At 37.5% G+C, this 23,938-nt stretch overlaps 1 protein-coding gene across 7 annotated transcripts in view; it reads right to left on the reverse strand.

The window, feature by feature from the left end:
- PPIP5K2 (diphosphoinositol pentakisphosphate kinase 2) overlaps window positions 1-23,938 on the reverse strand; it is a 39,143-nt gene that overhangs the window by 673 nt on the left and 14,532 nt on the right. Inside the window, exons 11-31 of one of the 7 annotated variants that reach the window (XM_053474519.1) lie at window positions 22,600-22,686; window positions 20,335-20,410; window positions 20,099-20,208; window positions 18,262-18,347; window positions 17,246-17,371; window positions 16,668-16,789; window positions 16,328-16,510; window positions 15,748-15,889; window positions 14,890-15,113; window positions 14,519-14,646; window positions 14,178-14,292; window positions 13,418-13,525; window positions 13,219-13,335; window positions 12,172-12,348; window positions 10,613-10,786; window positions 9,133-9,199; window positions 7,361-7,447; window positions 4,080-4,199; window positions 3,449-3,511; window positions 759-899; window positions 88-216 (exon numbers count right to left, since the gene is read on the reverse strand). In XM_053474519.1, the coding sequence (XP_053330494.1) occupies window positions 88-216; window positions 759-899; window positions 3,449-3,511; window positions 4,080-4,199; window positions 7,361-7,447; window positions 9,133-9,199; window positions 10,613-10,786; window positions 12,172-12,348; window positions 13,219-13,335; window positions 13,418-13,525; window positions 14,178-14,292; window positions 14,519-14,646; window positions 14,890-15,113; window positions 15,748-15,889; window positions 16,328-16,510; window positions 16,668-16,789; window positions 17,246-17,371; window positions 18,262-18,347; window positions 20,099-20,208; window positions 20,335-20,410; window positions 22,600-22,686 (2,582 nt within the window). The remainder of the gene's footprint in view (window positions 1-87; window positions 217-758; window positions 900-3,448; window positions 3,512-4,079; window positions 4,200-7,360; window positions 7,448-9,132; window positions 9,200-10,612; window positions 10,787-12,171; window positions 12,349-13,218; window positions 13,336-13,417; window positions 13,526-14,177; window positions 14,293-14,518; window positions 14,647-14,889; window positions 15,114-15,747; window positions 15,890-16,327; window positions 16,511-16,667; window positions 16,790-17,245; window positions 17,372-18,261; window positions 18,348-20,098; window positions 20,209-20,334; window positions 20,411-22,599; window positions 22,687-23,938) is intronic. The other 6 variants (XR_008355457.1, XM_053474479.1, XR_008355458.1 and 3 more) reach the window with 6 other exon arrangements.

The following is a 23,938-nucleotide window of genomic DNA, read 5'->3' on the forward strand; positions in this document are numbered from 1 at the left end:
AAGCTGCTGTTGCGTTTTGAAAAGAAAATGTAGTTTTATAAAAGTCTGACTTTAATACGGTCTTACACCTTGTGTATATCAACTCACGTAAATCAGGGGCATCCGGCATTTCAACATCCGTAGAAAGGAAGAGTGGTGTTGGGAGAATTTTTGTGGGTGTGTACGTGTTTAGTGACACTTTCCTGCCACCTATATGGCTACCATATCCAGGAGTAGCTGAAAGAATACACAAAATGCAGGTTAAAATTCAAATCCTGAAAGGGTTAAAAAATACATGTGCAAAAGTTCACTGGGCTTTGATAACTCATAGCCATATCAGGGAGTTCAAATGTTCAACCCTTCGCCCTCTTTACTAAACAGACCCATTTAGAGACTCAATGAACAGTAATCAAACTTTAGACTGCCCTCCATTGGACTACACAAGGATTGGTTGGTCAAAGAGGCCTACGTTTAAAGGACCAATTGTATATATATATTTTTAACACTACTGATGTCCCTATTCGTGCAAGCTGAATAAGCCATTTGAAGCCGTTCAAGTAGTATAGACAATGCTTATGTGATCTATATAAATGTATATTATGGATATCTAAATCATACCAATTGGTATGGTGCAGCTCTATAGTTACAAGGCTCATCGAATAACTATTTTTGATCGTCATTGGCTCTTACACCTAATGAAACATATACATATAGAAACATTCCTGCTAGAGCAACATCTCACAGGTACATGGAGGCACAAATAAAGAAGACCACCCTACAGGGAGAAGCAGGTGTATCCAGTAGACAGTCGGAAGGAGCAGCAATGGCAGACAGAAATTCATCCACCTGCTTTAGAGACAAGGAGTTGTGAAGAGTCTCAAGGGGGCAAATGGAAGGCACCATGGAGTACAGCTCAAATCCTGAAGAAGAAAAAAAAAAAAAAAGGTTTAAACGATTACACAGATTTTGAAGCAAGAACCTGGCATGTAGGCTACCAAAACTCAAATATAAGGTCAAAACAATGGGCTACAATATTTTACACAGTATGGAGAACATGGTGATGATATGAGCCTTTGCAGTATACAAACAATAATCTTGATTAAAATCTTCATCCTGATTACGTCAATTTATAAACTTAAGATTTCATATTCTTCCTACTATAAGACTTCAAAACTACTTCAAAATGCATCAATTTCCTATGTTGGTTTCCTTGGCCATTAGCTAAACGTGTTTGCAACGCCTTCTTACGATACACATATACAAGGGTTTAAAACTAGTAAGGAATTCTATGAATCAAAGAGGTATGGAAAAGAATGACCAAAAATATTTACCAAGTAATGGAATCATACCAGTGTCCCAAAATGCCAGACGTGGCAGTAATTGAATTAAGAAAGTTTAAGAACAGCAAAGTTCCTAAGGAATGATCAAAGGGGGCTGACAAAGAGTAAATATTACGGTGAATGGAGAATCAATACTCTAACACACAATTGTGTAGCGATGTTAAACTAAAACATGCCTGCTACTAAATACAGAAACGGAAGAAAAAGCGTAACTGATTTACAAAAGCTGCCTTCCCCACATAATAAAACAAACCTAAGAAAACGTATTAACCCTACGCTCTAGGGTATTTTTACTTTGTGTTTCAATGTTTACAATGTTTGGACCCCGCAACAAAAAAAAAAACCACAAAAAAAATAAGGTTTGTGAATGAAAGAACATCTTAAATTGTCACTTTTCTTTTGTATAAACATTTCGAAACAACATTTCAAACAACTATTTCAAACATTTCGAAATAGAACAATGTTTTGAACATTGTTCGAGACAAAACTAAATAAAAATAATAATTAACTACTGCATTGTAAGTGGTGCCATCGCATCCAGGGTTGGTTTTGTTGCATAAAATGCATAAAATTAAGTTGTAAGAAACATTTTAGCTATTGAGACACCATTATACATAACCCTGGATATCTTTAGAGCAATGCTCTGTACCAAACCCTGAAAAACCCATTAACCTACAAATTAACCCAGGAAACCAAACCTTCATACCGAGTTCATATATTAAATCCTTTGCATAAACCTAAATAAAACCTTTAATCAGACATCACTCTAAACATGATACAAGACCTACAAAAGCATTGCATAGCACTAAAAATTAAGAAAAATAAACCTTATAGTAAGTAAAAGTATTTGCTGTTCAGGACCAACATATGAATCTGAAGTGAAAGAAATCATCCCACCTGATCGACTATGCGATAATAAGACAGAAGGCATAGTTTGGTGGATATTAATGTTATAATACATACGAAGAAATGTAATTATGGTTTTCCTCTTCCAGGGAAACAAACATAGGGTTTGACAAACACATAAAAGGTACTAGAGATGTTCAACTATCTTATGGTACACACGCCAAAGTCCCAGTGCCAGATTCGATCTGAATCCACAATAACCTTTCAAACACCGGCATAAGGAAGCTTCACGTCCTGGGCATAATCCGCCGCACTATGAAGTCAGGCAAAATCCAGTGCAGAATATGAGGAACAGAGGATGTGTTTGCCCCCAAAGGGCATTTTATAAACTGATTTTGGGATTGATTCACTAAAGGGAGAAATTTCAGGAGGGTTTACAGAATAGTTGTGGTTTTAAGTGTCTCGCTTCATTATTCACTTAGGGCCGGCTTAGACCACCTCCTGGACAAACTTAGTCCTAGTGATGGCATTTTAATGTACAATAATTAAATGTGTCCAGAACCCTTATTAATTGGACTGTATATAAAACGGGGCCAGCCAGGCTCTTCATAATGTATATTGAAGTCAAGGAGCTGAAACTACAACTGTCCTTTCAGAGAATAGACCCTTGAAGTAAGCATAAAGGCACGGTGCCAAAAATAACACCAATACTCAAAATTATTAAAAAAGGTTAACAGAGAAGCACACAATTTACAGTGCTTATGAGATCATGAAAAGTAGGCTCCCTTCCATGTTTTTTCAGTGTATATATATCATGACCAAAATATTTCTTTTGTTATTCAGGACTGCTAAAGTTCTAAAAACGCCTGTAACAGAAAATGAAGTTAACATTAAAATCAAAACATATGATGATTCGCTTAAAAAGTTCAAATAAAATTACCATTTTGGAATTTTTACGATGCAATCAAATGTCTACTGATAACAATTTTTAAAAAAAAAGTCCGTTTGTAAATCAAGGGTTATTGCAAATTACCGACAAATTAGGTTTCTTTGGCAGGTGATCTGTGATCATACCTTTATGTAAATGACTATGACTGGGGTGAAGGGTTTGGTTTGTTGAGTGTATTAAAAAAAACTGATTGTGACACGTGATTGCTAATGAAGTGATCAGAATTATAAAAAAAAAAAAAAAATTTGATTTATATCCCAAAACTAAGAAACAAAAAAAATAAAAAAAATTTAAATGAAGCAAGGGGGTATTGTTCCAAATAAACAAAACATACCATTGGTTGGGTGTCGCGCAAATGAGATAGAAAATCTTTTAACAGCAGAGCTGCGTGTGGCGTCTAAGAAAGAGAAAAAGAGGTACCTGAAATTCATAACAGCTACCAAACAAAAGAGATAAGAAAAAAAATATATTATATATAAAATAAAAGAAAAAAATCCAGTGTTTTTGGAACTTGTTAGAATCCAGCAGCATGCAATGTGCGCCACAGCAAACAAATATATATATTTGGGTTAAAATCTATTTTTAAAATATTTATTTCCAATTCCGGGAAAGAACAGGGACGCCGCTATACCAGAAAACCTGAGTAATCTGGAGTTTGATGCAAATCAGCATAAATTAAAGCTAATGCTGAATGTGTTGTAGCCAGAGTACATTTTGTTGTTTTGGTTCAAATTAATAACCAATTACCAAACAAGGACATACGTGAGAAAAATAAGAATTTGATATTATACCATGTTTAAATATAACCATGGTTCTCAGGAGTTCATGACCTACTAAGAGATATGATAAACAGAGCTGCAAAAAAATATATTGGTTGGCAGTTGCCAAAATAATGCTTTGTTTTTCTTTACATGTGAGTAGGCACTGTTTTTGCTAGGACTGTGTGCATAAGTCAGCGCACGTACCATCAATACAGCCAGCGCCTGTCAGCTTTTTACGATGGAAGCGAGCATAATCCAGTAGGTTAGGTGCACTTGAAGAACCCCCAAGCACCGAAGTGCTAAACAGACCCACGCAGTGAGACCCTAGTGAGAGTTAGAGAAAATACACACAACAACCTGGTGGTCCTCCATGTACATTGGTGATGCATGCAGCATGCAATAAAGCCCGGCTGCAGTGTATCTGGAGAAGATACAGAGAAACGTGTCCATGTGTGTCGGTCCTGTTTGCTGTATCCTGTGCCATCTTCTGCTCAATTCCAGCTTTTTTTTTTTTATAAAAATCATTATAGTAAAGGATAACTAAACTGAATAGAATTCACAAATAATGAAATCCATTTTAGAGATACTAAATTAATGGTCAGAATGAAGGTGTACTAAATTGCAGGAATTGGCGCATATGACTGAAGAAGCTGTTTATCGGAAGCCAAGTATCTATGACATAAATCAGACTTTCAACATAATTCCAGTGCAAGATACATTTTATGATCTGCTTAATCACTACAGATTCTGACTGGCCGCTTTCAGTAGGTTCTAACTCTTTGATTCAGATAACGTACCCTATGATTCTCTTCGTACCCTATGGAAAGGTGGCAACTAAGTTTTGGTTGGGGATAAAAAAGCTCTCTAAATTCTAATGCCGACTTCCTTTATATTATGGTGAAAACACTTGAGAACAAGATGTATGTAATACATATATATACATACACGACATCCAGTGCCAATTGTGGCATTTTATTCAGTCTGGATTGTGTTACAGAAAAAACTCATAAAAACCCAAGTGAAAGGGTGGTCATGCTTGGCCAGGTTACCAATAACCTAGCTTCCTTTCTGTTGATGGCAGACTAAATGTTTTAAAAGAGAGACCAAGTAACAATCGCATGCCTCATCAGTCGGACACAAACATAATATTTACCTAGCAAAAAGAGGAGAATAGCCTCATTCTATTCATAGTCATCAAGACTTTAATGGCAGATGTATCCCCCCCCAAAAAAAAACAATCATAGTTTAACCCCAAGGATAATTTGATCACAATATATTTACCGTCAAAGCCAGATAAAGTATTTGGGGGGCCCTGAAGCACACACACAAAAAATTTTTTACCCACCTATTTTTCCATGTCAACACAAATAAAACATAATAAATGTAAAATATATATATATTTTTTTTTGTTTATTGTAGATTCTAATATGTCACATGCTGTTAATTTTAAGTGTCGACATATATAATACGTCTCATATATTCTACACAATATAGGGGTTAAAAAACACTTAAGCTCATCTAAACCGGCCTAGAGTTGCTATCATCCATTAATAAAGACACTTCCTTGTCGTCTGGGGCTGCAGTCCTCTCACTAGCTGGGTACAATCTCCTGCGCAGCCTGTGGCTGGGCGCACAAGCCCATCTAACATAGAAGGGAAGGAAAGGGAGAGCAGTGAAGAAAGAGAGGAATAAGGAGACTAAACAGCCAAGGAGAGCACATTCTGTGACCTTGTCTGGGTCCAGATGGACGCTGGGAGAGAGTTGCCCGATCCGGACTGGATTAACCAGGTCATGTACAGACCTGGTGCAGAGTGGCTCATCTCTGCTGGTGTCTGACAGACCCTTGCATTAATCCAGAGCTCACAGATAGCTCAGGCTAATACAGATCAAGCCAGGGTACTACATGATGGGGGACTCACTTCTGAACATAATATTGTTTATTGAGCATCAACGTATTCCACAGTGCTGCACAGTATAAATATAGGGGGTACCATACATAAAAAGAAACATTAGATTACACATAGGTACAATGGGTTATGGACCCTAACTGAGCTTCCAATCTAGCCTCACATAAAACTTTTATACAACATTTCTGGCAAGAATGGTAGACTCATGAAGGCCCCACTCGTGAGTTTACAATCTAAAATGAATTGTATGGGTAACAGACAAAATGAGGGGACAACTCACTTGCAAGATCAACAGTAAATGAAACAAGCGATTTGTATTATTACCCAAGTAAAAAAAAAAGAAGAAGAAAACATCAAGATGCTCTATCTAGGATGATCTGTAATTTTACAGTTATCATTTAATAACAACTGTATACTTTACTGGGTCTACTCATTTGATGTAATGAAAGCTAAACGCAGTTCATATATTAAATCCTTAGACCTCATCAGCCATGCCGCGTATCACACAAGAAATCATCCCTACACCAAACAAGTCAGGCTTTACCCATATATCTCCGTGTCGAAATTAAGGGAAAATGTTCTATATTTCCCTTGAACAAAAAAAAAAAAAAAATCTGCAGAACTATTGGTCAAGACAGTCTACCTGGCACTTACTAGAACGCCAAATAAATTCTCCCTGAAAAATAAGAGCATTTGTGCTACAGAAGGAAAGTTCATGCAGAAAGTAAAAAAAAAAGTCAAATGTTTATCGGTGACTTTAACTTTGATAAATATATTGAAATATGTAGGAAAATGCATTACAACTATCTTATCCACATAGACCTCCAGTCATTCTTTCTATCCTTCACACAGGCATTAAGCTGCTTCTATCAGGTGTATGTAAGACAAAACAACACACTAAGGCAATATCATATCTCTATGTTTTGTATCTCCTTATTGAAAACAGAACCATCTGCCCAGTCTATGTGTCCCATTAACCGTTGGGAAGTCTCAATGGGCTCTATTCACTAAAGAAAGAGGTGAGAGGAGAATTAGGGGGAGAGTTGTGATTTTAATGCTATTCGTTTTCGAGGGGCCAATACAATAGCCAAGATTGCACATGAGATAACGTAAATGAAAGAGATGATGGGTGAGGAGACATAAGTCTTCGGCCTTATCTAACCATACATCATACAGGACCAACCCAGCTATCCCTGCAGCAGAAGTTCAGTGGTGAATGACCTTCATAATGCATAGGACTGAAACACAACTCTCCTGTCAACGCTCCATTTAGTAAATAAACCACAAAGATGTAGGAATTTGGGAGTGAGATGCTTCACATTTTTTTTCATGTTTTGGGTCAAGGCATTTACTTGATGCAGACAAGCCTTTTTAACCATATTTTCTTTATATTTTTTTTTTCTAAAACCACCTATTCTCAAAACCGCCCAAAACTGGAAAAAGTGGCATCTATGTGGAGCTAGTTTATCAATAAAGCAGGAGCGTGTTGGAAGGAAAAGTTGTACGATATCTATGCAGAAAGCTTTGCTACACTATTGAGCTGCAGGGAGGATGCAGGAATGCCTTCATATTCCTTACCTCTGGGCAGAGAGCTCCAATAGTGACCGACGAGTCTAGACTTCCTAGAACAAGACCTTCTTGACTCATTTTTCAGTGTGTGGGTGTCTGCAGAGAGACATGTCCAAGTGTGACCCAGCTCCATGTTAAGCTGCATTTGTGCATAGAGGATGACACGAGCTTACAGTACAATAAAATGACTGCGGTACAAGAGGACTTCAGATAGCAGTGTAAAAAACACACACCATCTTGCATGGGAGTAGCTGCTCTCATGAACGATTCGCCGAATGGCAACTTAAATGTTGGAATAGTTTCTAGCTACATCAAAAACTAAGAGAGGTAAGTGCCTAACTTTTCATGTAATCACACCGGTAAAACTGGAGCAACGGTAGCAAGACCCTTAAACGGTTATATCAGGAAACACAAATGGTCCAAAAAGCCTTAAAATTACCAGAAATATTAAGGAAATAAATTATTAGAGGGATACATGGGATGCAGTAACCTTTAGAGAAGCAGAAGGTGGCACAGAATGTAAGAATGTCCACAGGAAATGTAGAAGGAACACTTCATTCAATGCTTGCTCCAGCCACAGAGAATGAATAAGACTCGCTATTTGAAAGGTTTCTGTGGTGTTCAGACACAATACACCCAAACTGTGAATCCTGGTCACTACATGCAAGTGCTTGTTCAGTGCATGCAGGGCAGGATTTCCAAACAGTAACCTTAAATAATGCTTGGCATGACTACATGTAAACTCCATCTGACATTAATGTTTTATTAGACTTTAATGTTTGATAGGCGCAGACATCTATAATATCTACATATTTAGTCATATTGGCAAAGTCAGAATTTCTACATGGTTGCCAAGGCTGCATGGTGTATGAGAACCTGTCCAGGTGCTCTGGGACAAAACCCCTTTTCCCCCGTACATCTGCTTAAGAAAAAGAAGAACCATATTCAGGTCAGTTACAGATTGGGCATTAATGCGAATATCAAACTACTGTGAAACAAATCGCAACATTTCAGTACAATTCAATGTGTTAGAAGGTGCGTTGGAAATGTGTTTTCCTTACATTGATGGAATATGATTCTATTATTAAAAAGCAAAATATGAAATTAAGAAGGGATTCCTTGAACAGAGAAGAGGTGTTCAAGAACCGAGCATAATGGTGTATCCAGGAATAAGATGTTGAGCTCCGCTTTTTGAGACACCGTGAGTCAGAGCATTGCAGGAACGGAAGTCCCAACAGCCTCCTTACAGACTTCCAGGTCGCACACCTTCTGCCTCGAGGGGCACGATTCACATGGCGGCACGACAGCCTGGACTCACACTAGGTCACAATTCTGCAGGCTTGCCCACCTCAATATCGCATTTGTAATAAAATTTATGATAAAAAAATGTGCTCCTTATATATGTCTTTCAAGAACCATCTAAGAGTTCATCTTATTTTAAAAGTAAGCACAAATAACTAACTGATGGGGTCTTATTAGTTTTCCATTTCAAATAATGAAGCAGATTGTTGCTAAATTGCAGTGGGCGTAAGATGCAGCCATATTAAAGCACCTTTAATATTCACTGTCCTTCATCAAAAGCGTAGAGGATTATGGCTTAATACTAAATGACTTAATGCAAAAACATGATCATGCCATGCTTCATTGTACTTTCCGAATAATGTAGTTGGTTAAGGGGGGGTGAAGCTTCATACACATTTAGTAACCAGTTAGCAGTGCATTGATGTACTTAATTGGGAATACTTTGACAGATGGACAATTCTGAAGATTGACCTACTTACCTAAACCACCGGGTTTTTGTTCCAAGTGTCTAGATGCTCTCACATGACTATTGTTATCTGATAGCACCTAAAAGTAAAGATACGATGTGAACAAAGGCTAGTGACAACTAAATGACACTGAATGTTGATACAGCCACCTGTACCAGACACGTAGGGTTAATATGACACATGATGCACGTTAGCGAGAAATAAACATCATGCAGATTTCCCCTTCTGAAAGGAGCCGATTTCACAGATGAGGTCCTGTGACGATGAAGTAGCACAAGACAAGCATTCAAAAGGTAGCCATGGGCGCACAAATTACATATGATCAAGAAAAAGAAAAGAGTGCATTTTGCAAACAATAGACATAATTACTCCTGTCCGGACGTTAAAAATAAAAGGGAGAAGCCAGAGGTAAACAGCCTGAACAATTGACAACAGGGTAACCACATTCCATGCATCGGTCCTAAAGGAGGAACAGTGAAAGAAACTATAGTTTGTACCAATGTACGAAGGACCTTTTCCTACCGCAGTGTCTTGCGTATGTTTGCTGCACAAATGAGAGAGTGAAACGGACAGAAGGAAAAGGGAATGCTAGACACAACTTCTTCCATGATCCGGTGACCATTATAGATCCAAATAAAAGAAAAAGAAAGATGGCTGACAAAAGTGCTAGGCCAAAGATGTTGCATATGTGTATGCAAACTAAGGAGCTCATAGTTAAGGAATAAAAAAATTTGCTTATTGGTATGTGTGTGTTTTCGTTTGCTTGCCTAATAGCAAGCACTGCACTGGTAAATTCATCATGCTCTTCAACCATCAAACCCAATAATTGGGACTCATTACGATATGCTTTCCAGCCTGGGGGGGATGCTACCAGTAGACCCTATGCGCATTTTCTTACTATTTAATAAGTAATAGACTGATATTAAGAAAATGAATTATTAACCGTTTACAAGCAGCTTAGGGATCTGTAATTGCGATAACAGGCCATGGAAGAAGTGATGTTAGCAAATACATTAAAGTACCCCAAAAGAGGAGAAAGAGATTAGTACTGGAGTTTAATCCTTGCATAGTTAACACCAAGCCACTCAATAGAAATAATGTAGTTTATGCCGTGGACAAATGAATACTGAAACATTAATTTATATTTTCACCCCCCATTGTTTCCATAGCATCATTTTACTATTTAGTAGATATTTTGCAGATATCATTTCTGCTGCCCAAGAATCTGATGCTATAACACAGTCTTAAAGGACAGCTAAGCCCAAATGGTTTATTTTTTGCCCCTATTGTAATATACTTCCAGTTTAAAAAATTAGCAAACAGATGCCACGAGGCCGTTTCCAGCATTTTGCACGTATATTTTGTACGATTATCGTCATTTTAATGTGCCGATAACCAATAAAAGGGATTAGTCGTCCTTTAGTACAGATTTTTGGTTGGTCTGTTTGGGTAACAAAAAATTAAAAGTTTAGTGAAAGTAAAGTTTAAAAACCTGTTGCCATGAGCCAAAAATACTGGATGTGAAAGCCAATGATTTAGGGGACACGGGGGAAGAAGTGATTTGATCCCCTGATCTGCGTCTTCGACGCCCAGAACCCACAGCACCGGTGTAATGCATCCAGGTACCGATACACTCTGGGCTAGACACACTCAGGGGGCTCTCTCCCTAGAAGTGAGAAAGGGACCAAAAAACAGCAAAAGCATGCAAAGTTAGAAACAAAGCCAAATGATCAGAATAACAAAACAAACCAAAAACCTTGTTTGTAATCCAGAAAAGAAGGAAAACTTGCTTGTAGCCTTTAATGTGTGGCCGGATAGACAGCAAACTGCAATTTAGTCTCGCGTTTAGAACTTTTATAGACTTGGTGTTCTATCTGCATTAGAAGCTTTGCAGGGATTATTAGATAGGATACTACAATCTAAGACAGGATAAACTAAGCACGATCGGGAAAGACGTACAACGCCAGGAACGGTTTGCAGATCGTTAGACTGTTGTCCACTTCAGTTTATATTAAGGTTATTGCTCTTAATGTGTTTATATAGTATTAGTCTATATTAATTCTCAATTTAGTTATGTATTCCTGAAGCATTTAAAGTGATAGCAAAACCTAGGTGTAAACTAGACACTGAACACGTGATACGAGAAACATAGGATGTACTTTTGAAAAACATTAAAAAAAAATGACTTTAAATACTTGCTTTTCTTTACGTAAGCAATAGGCTACTAATCTCAAACTAACAAGAGGTCGATAGTGCTGCAGGCAGCGGAAACAGACTAACGTAGTCGATTCATTAATACAGTTCGTCCCTTGCCAGAATTCTGAATGGACATGTTATATCATGATAGATTAAATTTTGGTATTGGAAAAGTGGAGAATGCTGTAAAGTAAGAATCCTTCAAAAAAATAGACATGTTAATAGTTTATTTTTTTTTATCATTTAACAAAATGCAAAGTGAATGAACAGAAGAAAAATCTAAATCAAATCAATAACCACAATTAGCCTCTGTTTCTGTTAATGCTTGTGTTTCTGCCTACATATAATTGGTAAATTGTTTAATCATACACCTATATGCCTCCAAAATCCCTGACTTTGTGCAAGTGTACCTAGAAAATTTGATGTTGTTATGAGGGCAAAGGGTGGTCACGCCAAATATTGATTTGATTTAGATATTTCTTCTATTCACTAAATTTGCATTCATTTGAATTTTAATTTGTAAAAATAAACTATTAACATATCTATTTTTTAAAGCATTTTTTTTTCACACTTGCCAAAAAGTTTTGCACAGAACTTTATATGATGATCTTTAAAAGCAGTTTTATTTTTAGCCGTTGCTTTTTTTCTTTGATTTTAAATAAATAAGCTTCTAATACTCTGACCAATTAAAATGAAAAGAAACTATATTACAAATTGGTTTATTTAGATTTTTCTAAAAGCCACATTAAAGGTGGAATAACTAAATGAGCTAAGAAGCATTAAAGAACAGAGAAAATAATGATGGACTGACCTGTTATAAGACACCTGTGATTTAAGGTGGTTATCTTCACTTACCTCTGCTGAACCTATTTTTCTGGATCGGGGAAGAGGAGATTTCCGGTGTATGTGAATAGGATCAGAAACCAAAGGCTTAAACATCAGCAACCCTCGGTCAGGCTCATCCCTCCTGCAGTGGTCTCTGGACTCTTCATCACTGTCAGTGCCATGGATTTGTTTCTTGGAACTTTCGTTCTAAAGACACAGGAAACGATACAGCTAATAAGATTGCCGTATTCTATAACCGTTCTATATTTAAAAGGCGGTTCAACTAAATTGGTGTCTTTACTTGAAACGCATGTTTTTTTGGGCCAACAGAGAAACATATAAAGTTACATAAAGTTTGAAGACCTCAGGTGTATCTTCCATCTATCACCACCGAGATTCCGTCTCTCTCTTTGTTGGCCTAGTTAATATGACTTTATCCAATTTTTGTATTCTGAAAAATTATGAACGTGGTAAAGTTTGACATGACTAAATAATTACTCATGGGAAAGGTTTGGGCATATAATACCGGGATCTATTTATCCGATGTTGCGTTTAGTTGAAAGTTTTTAACTGTACCTTTGAGTCTGACATTCTTCAATGATATTAGCAGTTTAGTTTAACAAAATTAGCAACTAAATGGGTAACACCAAACTGTTATTCCCATGAGTTGGAGTCAAACGAAACAATTTATTTCACTGATATTAATTATTAGGGAAGAATAACCCTGGGATGTTTCTCCTCCAAGAAGGTCTATCTGACAGCCTTGCATTGCACATGGTTAAGCAGACCACGTGTTTTCCAGGGTCATCTCACAGTGATTGAGGTTAAATAGATGAGATTAAATGCTTCCTCTCAAACTCTACAGAAAAGGTTTAGCATGTTTCATTTGTGTGTTACAGCTCTACAAATAATTTTATGGTTAAATAGTGTAGCCCATCCCATATTGTGCCACGCATGTAAAAAATGCGGAATGACATAAGACTAAGTGTGAGGTGGGCTTTGAAGTGAAATGAGGTATTACAAGAGACTAGACTGCAGCCCCAGACATTGACAGCAACAAGCAAAAGAAACAAAAACCTCTCGAGATGCAGGTCTGTATCCAGATCCAGACGGTAGGTTTTTATCCTCTTCACAGCCTTTAGCTCCAGGGCTAAAGTGTAACTCAACATGAAAGCGCTCCTCCGATGAAAGATCCTGCAAGAAAAGAAAATTACTATCCATGTCATGTGACCGCTGCAGAGAATATGCACGTCTGAAATATACAATTTTACGTCACCTTGTTTGGGTCTTCATAAAGCATTATCACAATCTGGGTCATGTAATTGAGTTCATTTACAAAATTTAGGTAGTCCATTGCCCTTTTCCACTGTTCATCCTTTGTCTCCTTCAATAAAACAAACATAAGCATGTTATAAAATATATATTGTTCATTTATTATGATTTCCAGAACTGGCTCATGTGAGGGCTCCAGGGGGGTAATGAAGACATCCCCCCCCCCCAACACTTGTGCATGCATGAAATGCCATCAAATTGATTTCAATTACATTCTTCTGGAGCTGCAGCTTCTCCTTTAGGTAATGATTTATGTTTTTGCTCCTACAGGCTTACAAAGTACATTGATCTGTATCCTTCTTTGGTGGGTCAGTATGGGACATTGTCACTGTATGTTCTGAAGCTTGGGTTAGGTCATGACGATGACAACATACACAGAACTACATATAGGGCTAGCGTGCTTTTCATTATCATATAATAGTTATTAAATGGGCATATTAGAAGGTGCTGTTCCAGCTACTCTTTTGAATTTGCTTTAAACAATTTCTAGTACTGTCAAAATGTCCAGCCTCTTCCCAGAAACGCAAAATTATGCCTCATTCACTAAATTCACACACGGAGGCAGTGATTGAGGGTTGCCCTAGAAACAGAAAAAGCTTCTTTAACAGTTTCTGTGTTATTTTCACACTTGGGAGGAGGGGGGTGGATGATATATCCACAAAGGTAGATCTGTTTTACAGACAGACAGTTCTAGAAGTACTTACATCACATAATGACCCAAAACGGAGAATTGACAGCAGCGAGTGGACGTGACTTTCACTGGTAAAATATAAGCGAGTACGTACGTGGCGCTCCGGAGACATCACCCCTCTGGAATACCTTTGAGCAAGAAGACAGACAAAGGTTACTTCAATTCTATAGCATGGCCTCTATCAAAAATCATTGTCTTTAGTTTTTTTTTGGGGGGTGTGTGAAAATAAATTCACAATAATGCATGGGAAGAAAAATACTAATTTAACCCCCACATCCAAACAACATGAATGTTTAGTTATATAATTGAGGAGGCATTGTCTGTTCTCAACACAATAAAAGAGGAGCTTCATACAGCGGATGTAGTTTGTTGACTGTGTCATCATCCTGAGTTCTCTGTAAATCGGAGCGAATCTTTCGAACAAGAGGTGTGCAGTAACCTTTGGCAATTTCTAGCTTTTCCGATTTGGCAATGCCATATTCCTAGAACATAAACAGAACGCAACGTTCACAACGCGTAGAACAAAGTAACTGCGGATCTGCTTACAGCTATTTTCTCGATAAGGCTTAGTCTTTCTTTTCTATGCACTGCAAACCTAAATATGAACTTAAATATTTGATTTTGCAGAAACATCACACAGCATAAAAATTGACCAACAATCTTCTGGTGTGAAAGGGGTCTGAGATCCCCCCCAAGATATTGAGCGCATAGTGAAGGACATTTACCTGAGGTATGACAATATCTGCTAGAGCTTTGGAAAGCCTGTATATCTCCATCGTGTTCTCCAGTTTTAAGGAACAGTTATGCTGAACGTCGTACTTAATGCAGTCGTATATGTCAGGAATTTTGCTGATGTCATATCTCCCGTTCTTCATTTTGAAGTCTTTTTCCAGTTTGGACCATCTGCGCAGCATTAACTCCAGGGTTTCACTATGGTAAAGCTGAATATCTAGTCATAAAAACAAAAGCAGCAGGCGTATTGCATTTTGCATTCTACCAGAACGAGTAGAAACAAAACATAGGACCAAAACTTTTGTTGCAACAGGTCATACTTAACTCCCGGACCCACCGGCTTTACATGTACCTACATAACTCTGTCTGGACTGAGAAACTTTGCGAATGGCTTTCAAAATGAAATAGTTCAATTGCATATTGTATATATATATATATATATATATATATATATCACTCAAACAATAAATTCTATTTGTTTCCCTGCAAATATGTATCAATATTACTTGATTGTTATAAGAATCTGGAGGCTTAAGGCTGTGTGTATAAAACTGGAAAACTATTTGAAATGAAAGAACCCCGTCTGATAAAACATTTATACAGATCCCTTGTGGTCACTAATCAGTCCTGCAGAGCTGCAGCTACAGACCCTATAATCATATCTCATTCAGTAGAGACATTATTTGTGTGTGTCTAAAACTGGTGATCAACAAAAGGAAATTGCTTGATTGATAAAACAATTTTATTCAGTAAAATACCTGTAACTGTTATTTGGGTTAACATGGAACCTTCACAAGCGGTATCTTATCTTTCATTCAGCACTATGGCTTTAGTATTTGTTATATTATTACCTGCAAATTTTGGATCTTCCATTCTCTGCCGGATTTGGGATGTCAGGCTTTGGATTAAAGAGTACACCTTGTCACAGGTCCTAACTGGGTTTTTAATGATATGCATAGACTTAATCTGGGAAACGCTTCCAGTTGGTGTAAGCTGAGAATGTGAAATAAAAGCACTTTCAGTATTCTAACACATAAAACAAGTGTTTTTTTCTATCTTCCTGACACAAAAGGTTACATAACATACAGTAGATAAATCCAACAGCTATGAACAGAGTCTATTTGGATTCATAACTACATGTAGCATGCATGGTTAAAAAATACATATATTATCATTGCCATGCATCTACAAGCATAATTTCCTCATTTGTTTTGTTTAGCACAGGATTTTTCAATCCTGTCTAAAAGTGTGATCACAAAGAATAGTTACAAATCTGGTTATGACAAAGATATGCTACTTTTTGAATGATAATGTTCTAGAGGTGCTTGATCCCTTCTAGCCTATACATGCAGACTCAGCAAAAGCTTGCATCTTGTGTGACTCCTAACCTTCAAGCTGACAAGGCTTAGGTTTATGAAATGTTTTTTGTACCTTTTCATAGTCCTCAGCACTGAAATCTCGGTCTCTTTGGAGGATCTCGTGGAGTCTTCCTTTCACTTTGTGCTGGCAGCTACTCAAAGAGTCACTGTCGCTGTCAAGTAGACCATTCATATTTGCACTTTTCACCATCTGGACAAGTATTGGGGTCAGTTCTCCCTCCAGAGCCAACAATCCCTAAATATCATTAAATAACGCAAACAAAAGAATTATGGCCAACAGTATTTAAAAAAATAATAAAAAAAAAAATTATAAAATATATATATACAATTAAAATATACATATATAAAAAAAACAAGATGTATGTTTAACAAACAAAAAAAGCTAAACTAACTTTGGCAAAAGCTGCAGCCGTCATCTGGACTCGCCCTTCATCTGATGCATAGATCTTAAGATCATGTCGGTAGGTACTGTGTAACCGTAGCAAGCCGCATCCTGGGAACCCAGCATAATCCCCTAAAAAAAGAACACATTTTATTCACTTAGTTTCAGAAAAAGCTACAGTTTCTGGCCTACCCATATCCCCCTGCTCCTATGCCAGCTCTAACGGCAGCTTCAGGATTACTACCCTAAACAGTTTCAATCAAACGCTAAAGGCAAAGACAGGAGACTGTCTGGTGCTTAAACATAAGACGGGGGAAAGGTTAAAAGGACAGTTCTAGAAACCACTGTTAACATATGGAATTAAAGTGTTAAAAGTTCTAGCAGGGACTCTTCCCCGCTGCTGACTGGGGAAACTGCCAGCTTGTGTACTTTTCAGCTACTGATTGCTTGTAAGGTAACCACAAGATGTTTGTGTGATTGTTTTACAGCAGATTTTAGAAACAGCTGCAGTTTCCATAATGTTCATCCAGCTGACGGTATTTATGAAAGAATGCTTATTAACTATCCACGTGCAGGAAATAACATTACCTTGGCCTCCGGGATACATGCATCGGAACGCCCTGCCAAGCTCTTCTGCCTGGACCCGACCTGCGGGGGTTAATTCACCCCCCCACTTGAGGACCAGGAGTAACGATGGCTCGTCTCTTCGGCAGTCTACAATACAAAACAAGATAGCTTTAGTGCCAGGGTGGATAAATAGAACATCTGAAATGAAAATCTAGCTCAAATTCAAGTATTTTTTGTGGACATTTCCCTGTTTGTTGGAGAATGACAATGTAACTGTTTATGATTTGCAGGCAAAAATAGGAAAAAAGGTTTTAGAACTAACATCTACCAAGCCTGCCAAGTGTAAGTCATGGCTTTTCTGCCAGACTCCAATTACTATCGAGGAAATTATTTATTCCAGAAGGCATACTTCATTCAAATACGAGGCTCAGGATATCAGGATAGCAGGGTGAGCAGTAAAAAATTTGATGCAGAAATGCCTATATTTTACCCCTAAGAACCCAAATTGCCTCAATTTGCACCTCTACTTGCAACAAATAAAATAGTAAGTTGCATCTATAAAAAGCTATGAAATATGTCGTAGCTCAAAGAAAATGTGATGTCGATACTTTGTAATCTTATGATCTGTGTCCCATGAGATAGTGTCCTGTCTGTACCCAAGATACTGTATATTTAAAATTAAATAAACCACTCTCTAAGTAGGGGCTACTAATATCCATTAACCGGACAGTGGGTCTATATGAAGACAATCAGGACACGTTATTATAAGCTACATTAACAGAAGGGGACGAAGGTAGTAAGGTATAAGGTCCAAGGTCTGATCTGCTACTTACTTTGAGAAGGCATGGAGGTGATAGGAGTTCTCTGTAGAGCCCACACTTGGGTCTCTTGTATCCCCCTAACTGCACATGCCCTTTCATTGGCTCGTTATGTTCTGCTTATTTGTGTAATTTTTATGTATAAAGGAAAAACTTTCTTTGCAAGCAGACATTTCTGCTTACAAATATGATTTACAATACACAGACTTCACACTATACCTTCTTCTTCGCTAGAGGTTTTAGGGCAACCATGAGGGAGATACGTCAACTGCACCTTACGGTTTATTCCGGAAAAGTGACCATACCTATAAACAAATCAACAAATAAGAGCATATGTGAGGTATTGATGGTTGTGATGTACATTTCTTACCAAATGTCAGTGTCTATAGTATAGGCTCAATACACACTTCGGAGACGGTTAGACAGCACCTTAACCCCTTAAGGACAATAGGGGTTTTTACTCGTAGTATATTGCGGTACAATGGCTCTTTTAACGTTTTTCAGTGTTACTGTTTAGCTGTGATTTTCTTCTTTCTCATTTCATGCTCCCACACATATTATATATTGTTTTTTCCAGGACAAACAGGGCTTTCTTTAGATACCATTCATTTTATCATATCTAATTTACTATAAAAAATGATAAAATATGGGGATTTTTTGTTAAAAAATTACTTTTTCTCACTTTTTAAAACAGAAAACTTTTACTCATCTGCAAAAACTAATGAAAAAACCTGCTAAATAGATTCTACTATTTGTCCTGAGTTTAGAAATACCCAATGTTTTTATGTTTTTTTGCTTTTTTCTACACATTATAGGGCAATAAGTACAGGTAGCGTTTTGCCATTTCAAAACGTTTTTTTCCAAATCTGGTAATTCTTCCCCCCATGTGCCGTTTCGGGTATCTTTGAAGCCGGCCAATGCAATTTACCCCATCAAGTCATATATTTTTAAAAACTAGACACCCCAAGGTATCTGAAATACTGGTATTTTAACCCTTTCCATGCACTAATTTTACCACCACCCTTTGTGAAACTTTATGGTAGTAATTTTTTTTTGTATTTTTTTCCACACATGTTGTACTTCAGGTATAAATTTATCGCTCCTGGTATATGTCCATGTCAAACACCCCAATATGTGTTCAGTAACATCTCCTGAGCGCAGCGATACCCCCCATGCATGGGTTTGTAGGGTTATTTGGGAGATAAAATGCTGCCTTTGTGAGGTGTGTATTTTTTTGCCATTTAGACATCTGCCCCATGTCCCATATTTGGGACATCTTTGAACCCGGCCAATTCAATTTACCCCATCAAATCATATATTTTTTAATACTAGACACCCTATGGGCATTTGTAATGCCAATATTTTAACTCTTTCCATGCTGGAATTTTTGTAAAGATAAAGATTTTATTTTATTTTTTTTTGGTGACAGTGGGGATTTTTACATGTTACCATATTTTTTTAATTTTTTTTAAACATTTTTGACCAAATTTTTTTTTTCATTTTTTTTTTTTTTTTTTTTTTTTTATTACTAGTCACTTTCATTAGTGAGCTGGGCTCCATTGACCTTGCATGGTTGGATGCAGTACCTGCATTCAACCTGCAGGAGGAGCTCGAGAGTTCTCAAGAGCAATCACAAGGCGATCGGGGGTCGGTGGGGTTGTGTTGCTACATGCCTCAATACTGAGGCATGTCAGCAACACAGTCTATGCTTAGGAAGCGATTCCGATCGCTTCCTAAGCAGTTTTAGCCGGGCGCCGCCGCGATCTTTGATGATCGGTGCGGTGGCGGCCATTTTTCTTCCGGGGAGGGCTGCCAAGGGCTGCCCTCCCCGAATCCACGGTCAGCCTCACTTGTGAGGCTTCCGTGGATGCTGCAAAGCCTTAAGGACAATAGGGGCATTGTCGTTAACACGTTGCACGGCAACCCCGTACATGTACGGGGATTGTCGTTAAGGGGTTAACTGCACAAGCAGGGATACCACCCAACACCCTCGAATGTAGCAAAGAATCACAAGGCGACATTTCAACCCAATAGGGTTTTTCTGACACAGACTTACATTTCCAACACAGTTTTAAGCTGTTCAAGTTTTGCTTTGCTTTCTTCAATTTCTGAGTCAGTGTTTTGGCCAAGTTCTACAAGCAGTTGTCTGGCAATGTCCAAGACTTCCTGTTAATTCATAAAGAGGTTGAGTAGTCAAGAAGTATGTAATTATATGAAAATTCAGAAACCTAAATTCAATATAAAATTTCTAAATTTAAAAAAAAAAAACAAGAAACCACACATCTTATTTACCTGCAACTGTTTAGGTTTCTTCAATTTTAGCTTTCCAGTTTTGTAACCATAACATTTTTCGAACAGATCAAAGAACCTTAAAAACAAGAGTGATTTAAGCATACATGAATATCTTGACACGAAAGATGCAGGATCATGTTAAACAGGGTACAAAAATTAGATAACGTCGCTATTAATGGGAATAAGTTAGTCTGTCAAGTTGAAACATTTCATCTCATTGCATTAAATATTTATCTCCTTGAGCATAAAATACAGTTCTGTATACAGTAATGTAGGTTAGCATTGACAAAAACATGGTTTTAGCTCAATTTGTTCATCTGTCATGATATTCCAGGTGACTTTCCCTGCTCAATTACCATAATCAGCTGATGCTTTGTGGCAATTGTTCTTCTATTGACTCATTACTCACATGGTCAGAATGGCTCAGTCTTAATCACTCTGACACAAGGCATGTACGATATGGAGCCAGAGTGTTTTCTCTAGGGAATTGGGCTGAGATAGCAAATCTAGAGCACTTACAAAAATAAATAAATGAAACACACTGTTTATTAATAAACAAATTTTAATCTGACACTAGTAATTAAAAAATCGGGGGGGGGGGGGATTAGCCTTTAACTTTGTTGTATATATGGTTGTGACAGAATGACCTGTCATACAGGGCCCCAAGGTACTCAGAGATGGCTCCAGCCTGGCTGTCAAACAAAGATAGCACAGGTAGGAACTCCATTGTTTAACTAAACCCATCAATAGGATTGCTGCAAAGGGAATTAAAGTTTGGAATTAATACATGTATCTGTTAATCTATGTTAATGCAGTTCTGTGGATACATGAGTATGTTTCACAATAATAAACGGTTTATTCCTGCTGTACTCAATTGTGTGTAGGTAGTTGTGTGTCTACTTATTGGGTACACATAACAGGGTTCCAAGGTGCGCATGCTGGCTGGTGCTGGAAGTGATTCCTGGGAGAACAGAAGGATACTGAGTGATCTCTGGGAGTTACTACAGCTCTCTTGGTGAACCCATTACAATTTGCAAGAACCCACAGAGTTTGGCCCTCCTAAATCACACTTTAATCATAAGCCTCAGAAATGGCACCAGGGGGGGTGAGAAATACAGATAAAGAACGTACTCTTTTCTATGTTGCAATCCAAGTGTCCGCAATTATTAGTAAAGGCACAATGGTTTGTGACTTCAACAATGCCCACGTAAGATTAAACGTTAATATTAACATACAAAACCAGAAGTGAACGCACAACCCATCCATAAGCTATTTAATGGTTGCACTCTCGGCTTGACAGAACAAGAACCGAGTTGATGTGAAGAGCTTGGGTTAATATTAAAATTATTAATTTTTATGACTCCAATGCATTGTTTATGCATATATTCGTTATGAGTCATGTCTAATTTATTGTGTCCCACAACTGCTTGTACCGAAGCCAAGAAGCGTTAGTAGGTAAGCATACTCCATATCAGTGGTATTATTGGCAGCCAATTGCATGTTTGGTAGCAAAACATCAGTATTTAGGAAGCACACATGCAATTTGCCGCTGCTACTCCCAGCGTTTTTGATGGGAACCCAGTTTTCATTGAGTAGACTGGGGGTGCTATTTGAGAGAGTACAGGAAGTGTACATAGAAATGCTTCCTGGTTTCAGCAAAGGCAGCTGGGGAGGAGTTAATTGATACATCAGTCTCATCTTCTAATTCAAATAACTGGAGAATGCATGTGGTTCAATGCATTGGGGTCTATTTAACATATATACATGGATCATTCAGAAGCAGCATTACAATAATTTCTACCGGATGCTCTCTAATTTGGGCACTTCACTCTAGAGCCTCTTCAAATTGTTGTGCTGGGAATACATAAATAAAAGGCTGAAAGTTCAATACAAATGGTAGTATGGCTCATACAATTTTCAATTTGTTTTGCTGACTTGACTATTGATGTCAAAAATGTATAAATTAATAAACGTACTGATATGCAACACAAACAAAGGAGCAGTTCAGCAGTCGTAAAACTCTTTTTAATAAATGATTTATGAACCTGTGATTTGGGGAAATAAGTTTGTCGAAATCAGAGAATGAAGTAATAGGAGCGGAATTTGAAATGGAAATGACCAAAAGTATCAGGTCCTTGTTTTACCTCTCTGAAAATGTGCAAATATTTGAGATTATCTGTGGAACAATAAACTGAAACATAACATGGAATATGAACCTCCATGTAAACAGAAATAATAAAAAAAAATAAAAAAAAACCTGCTTACCTTTGATGTCTTACTTCCATCTTCATTTTTTGTTTTGGTGTCCTATCACCATGCCTTATAACAGCTATTACACAGCGCAATTCCATCCTTTTATAATGATAAAAAAACAATCACTCGAGTTTGTACCTTAAATCAGCTTTAGTAACGTTTTAGCAAGCATTAGCATGAAGAAGGTATAACTACACTAATGCATCCTGTAAGCGTAGAAAAAAAATAAAACATTTTGTTCAGTGATACAAGCCCCTCCAACATAGTTATAACCGCTTTAGAGCCCCCTGCATCACTGGTGGCGCAGTACGATTGAGTTGGAGGTTTGGCAGCACATTTCACCTTCAATACCACCGGACGCTGGCCTATAGAATATTTATGATGTTATACTCTGGCACTCAATTGCATCAAGTGGTGTGTAGACCTCAAGAAGAAATCATGGAGAGGACTCTGGCAACATTTGAGGATGGCCAAGGGGTAACAGCTGTAGACCTAAGGTAAACCTGAGCTTGAGGTATATGTAAAGCAAAACTTTCCTCCTCAAAGTTTCACATCCTATAGAAAAGAATTTAAAATAAACCTTTTAACCTGTCTTTCCTCGAATGTGAGCTATTTAGTTGAATGTCCTCGTGGACTCCAATACATAGGACGAACTTCACAGCAATTGAAAGTTAGGATGTACGCGCATTTAAGAAATATAAAGGAAGGGAACTACACAACATTCTTTATCAAAACATTTCTTAGAATGTCATGGTAAAAATTCTAAAGGTTTGACTTTCTGTGCACAAATATTGGCGAGGTGGCAATAATATAAAAAATATGGGAAAACGTGAAATGAAATGGGTTTTTAATTTGGCCTGATGGGGATACACGAAAGACTCCTAATCGATATGTACAATATTACTTTTTTCAATTAAAATTTTGGGTGCTGATTTTTTTTTTTTTTTTTTTTTTTACTAATTGGTGTTTCTCCTCGGCCATTAGATACTCTCAGAAAAATGTATCCAATATTGTGAATGCAATCATAATTGGGGGGAGTTATTGTGTTTAGTTGTACTGCACTATTCCCTTTGTATCTGTTTTCAAGAATTGGGAAATACTGGAGTAGACCACTACATCACGTTCTGTTTTTTTGTGGTTATATTTATTAGACTGCACATGAGTGCACTTTATCACAACTTAAAGTATATTGTAGCATGACATCATAGTCTGCATCTTCAGCCCTTAGAAAGGCAAACTGGTGAAGGAGTAATTTACAGACATCTATACCAAGGGAAGCTCAGATTGTCTTCTCACCGAACTATGAAATGCAAATATTTACGAACCCTGGTACTCCAGGTTCCTCAACAAA

The sequence above is a fragment of the Spea bombifrons genome, chromosome 1 (genome assembly GCF_027358695.1).
Source record: "Spea bombifrons isolate aSpeBom1 chromosome 1, aSpeBom1.2.pri, whole genome shotgun sequence".
In the NCBI taxonomy this organism is placed as follows: Eukaryota; Metazoa; Chordata; class Amphibia; order Anura; family Pelobatidae; genus Spea; species Spea bombifrons.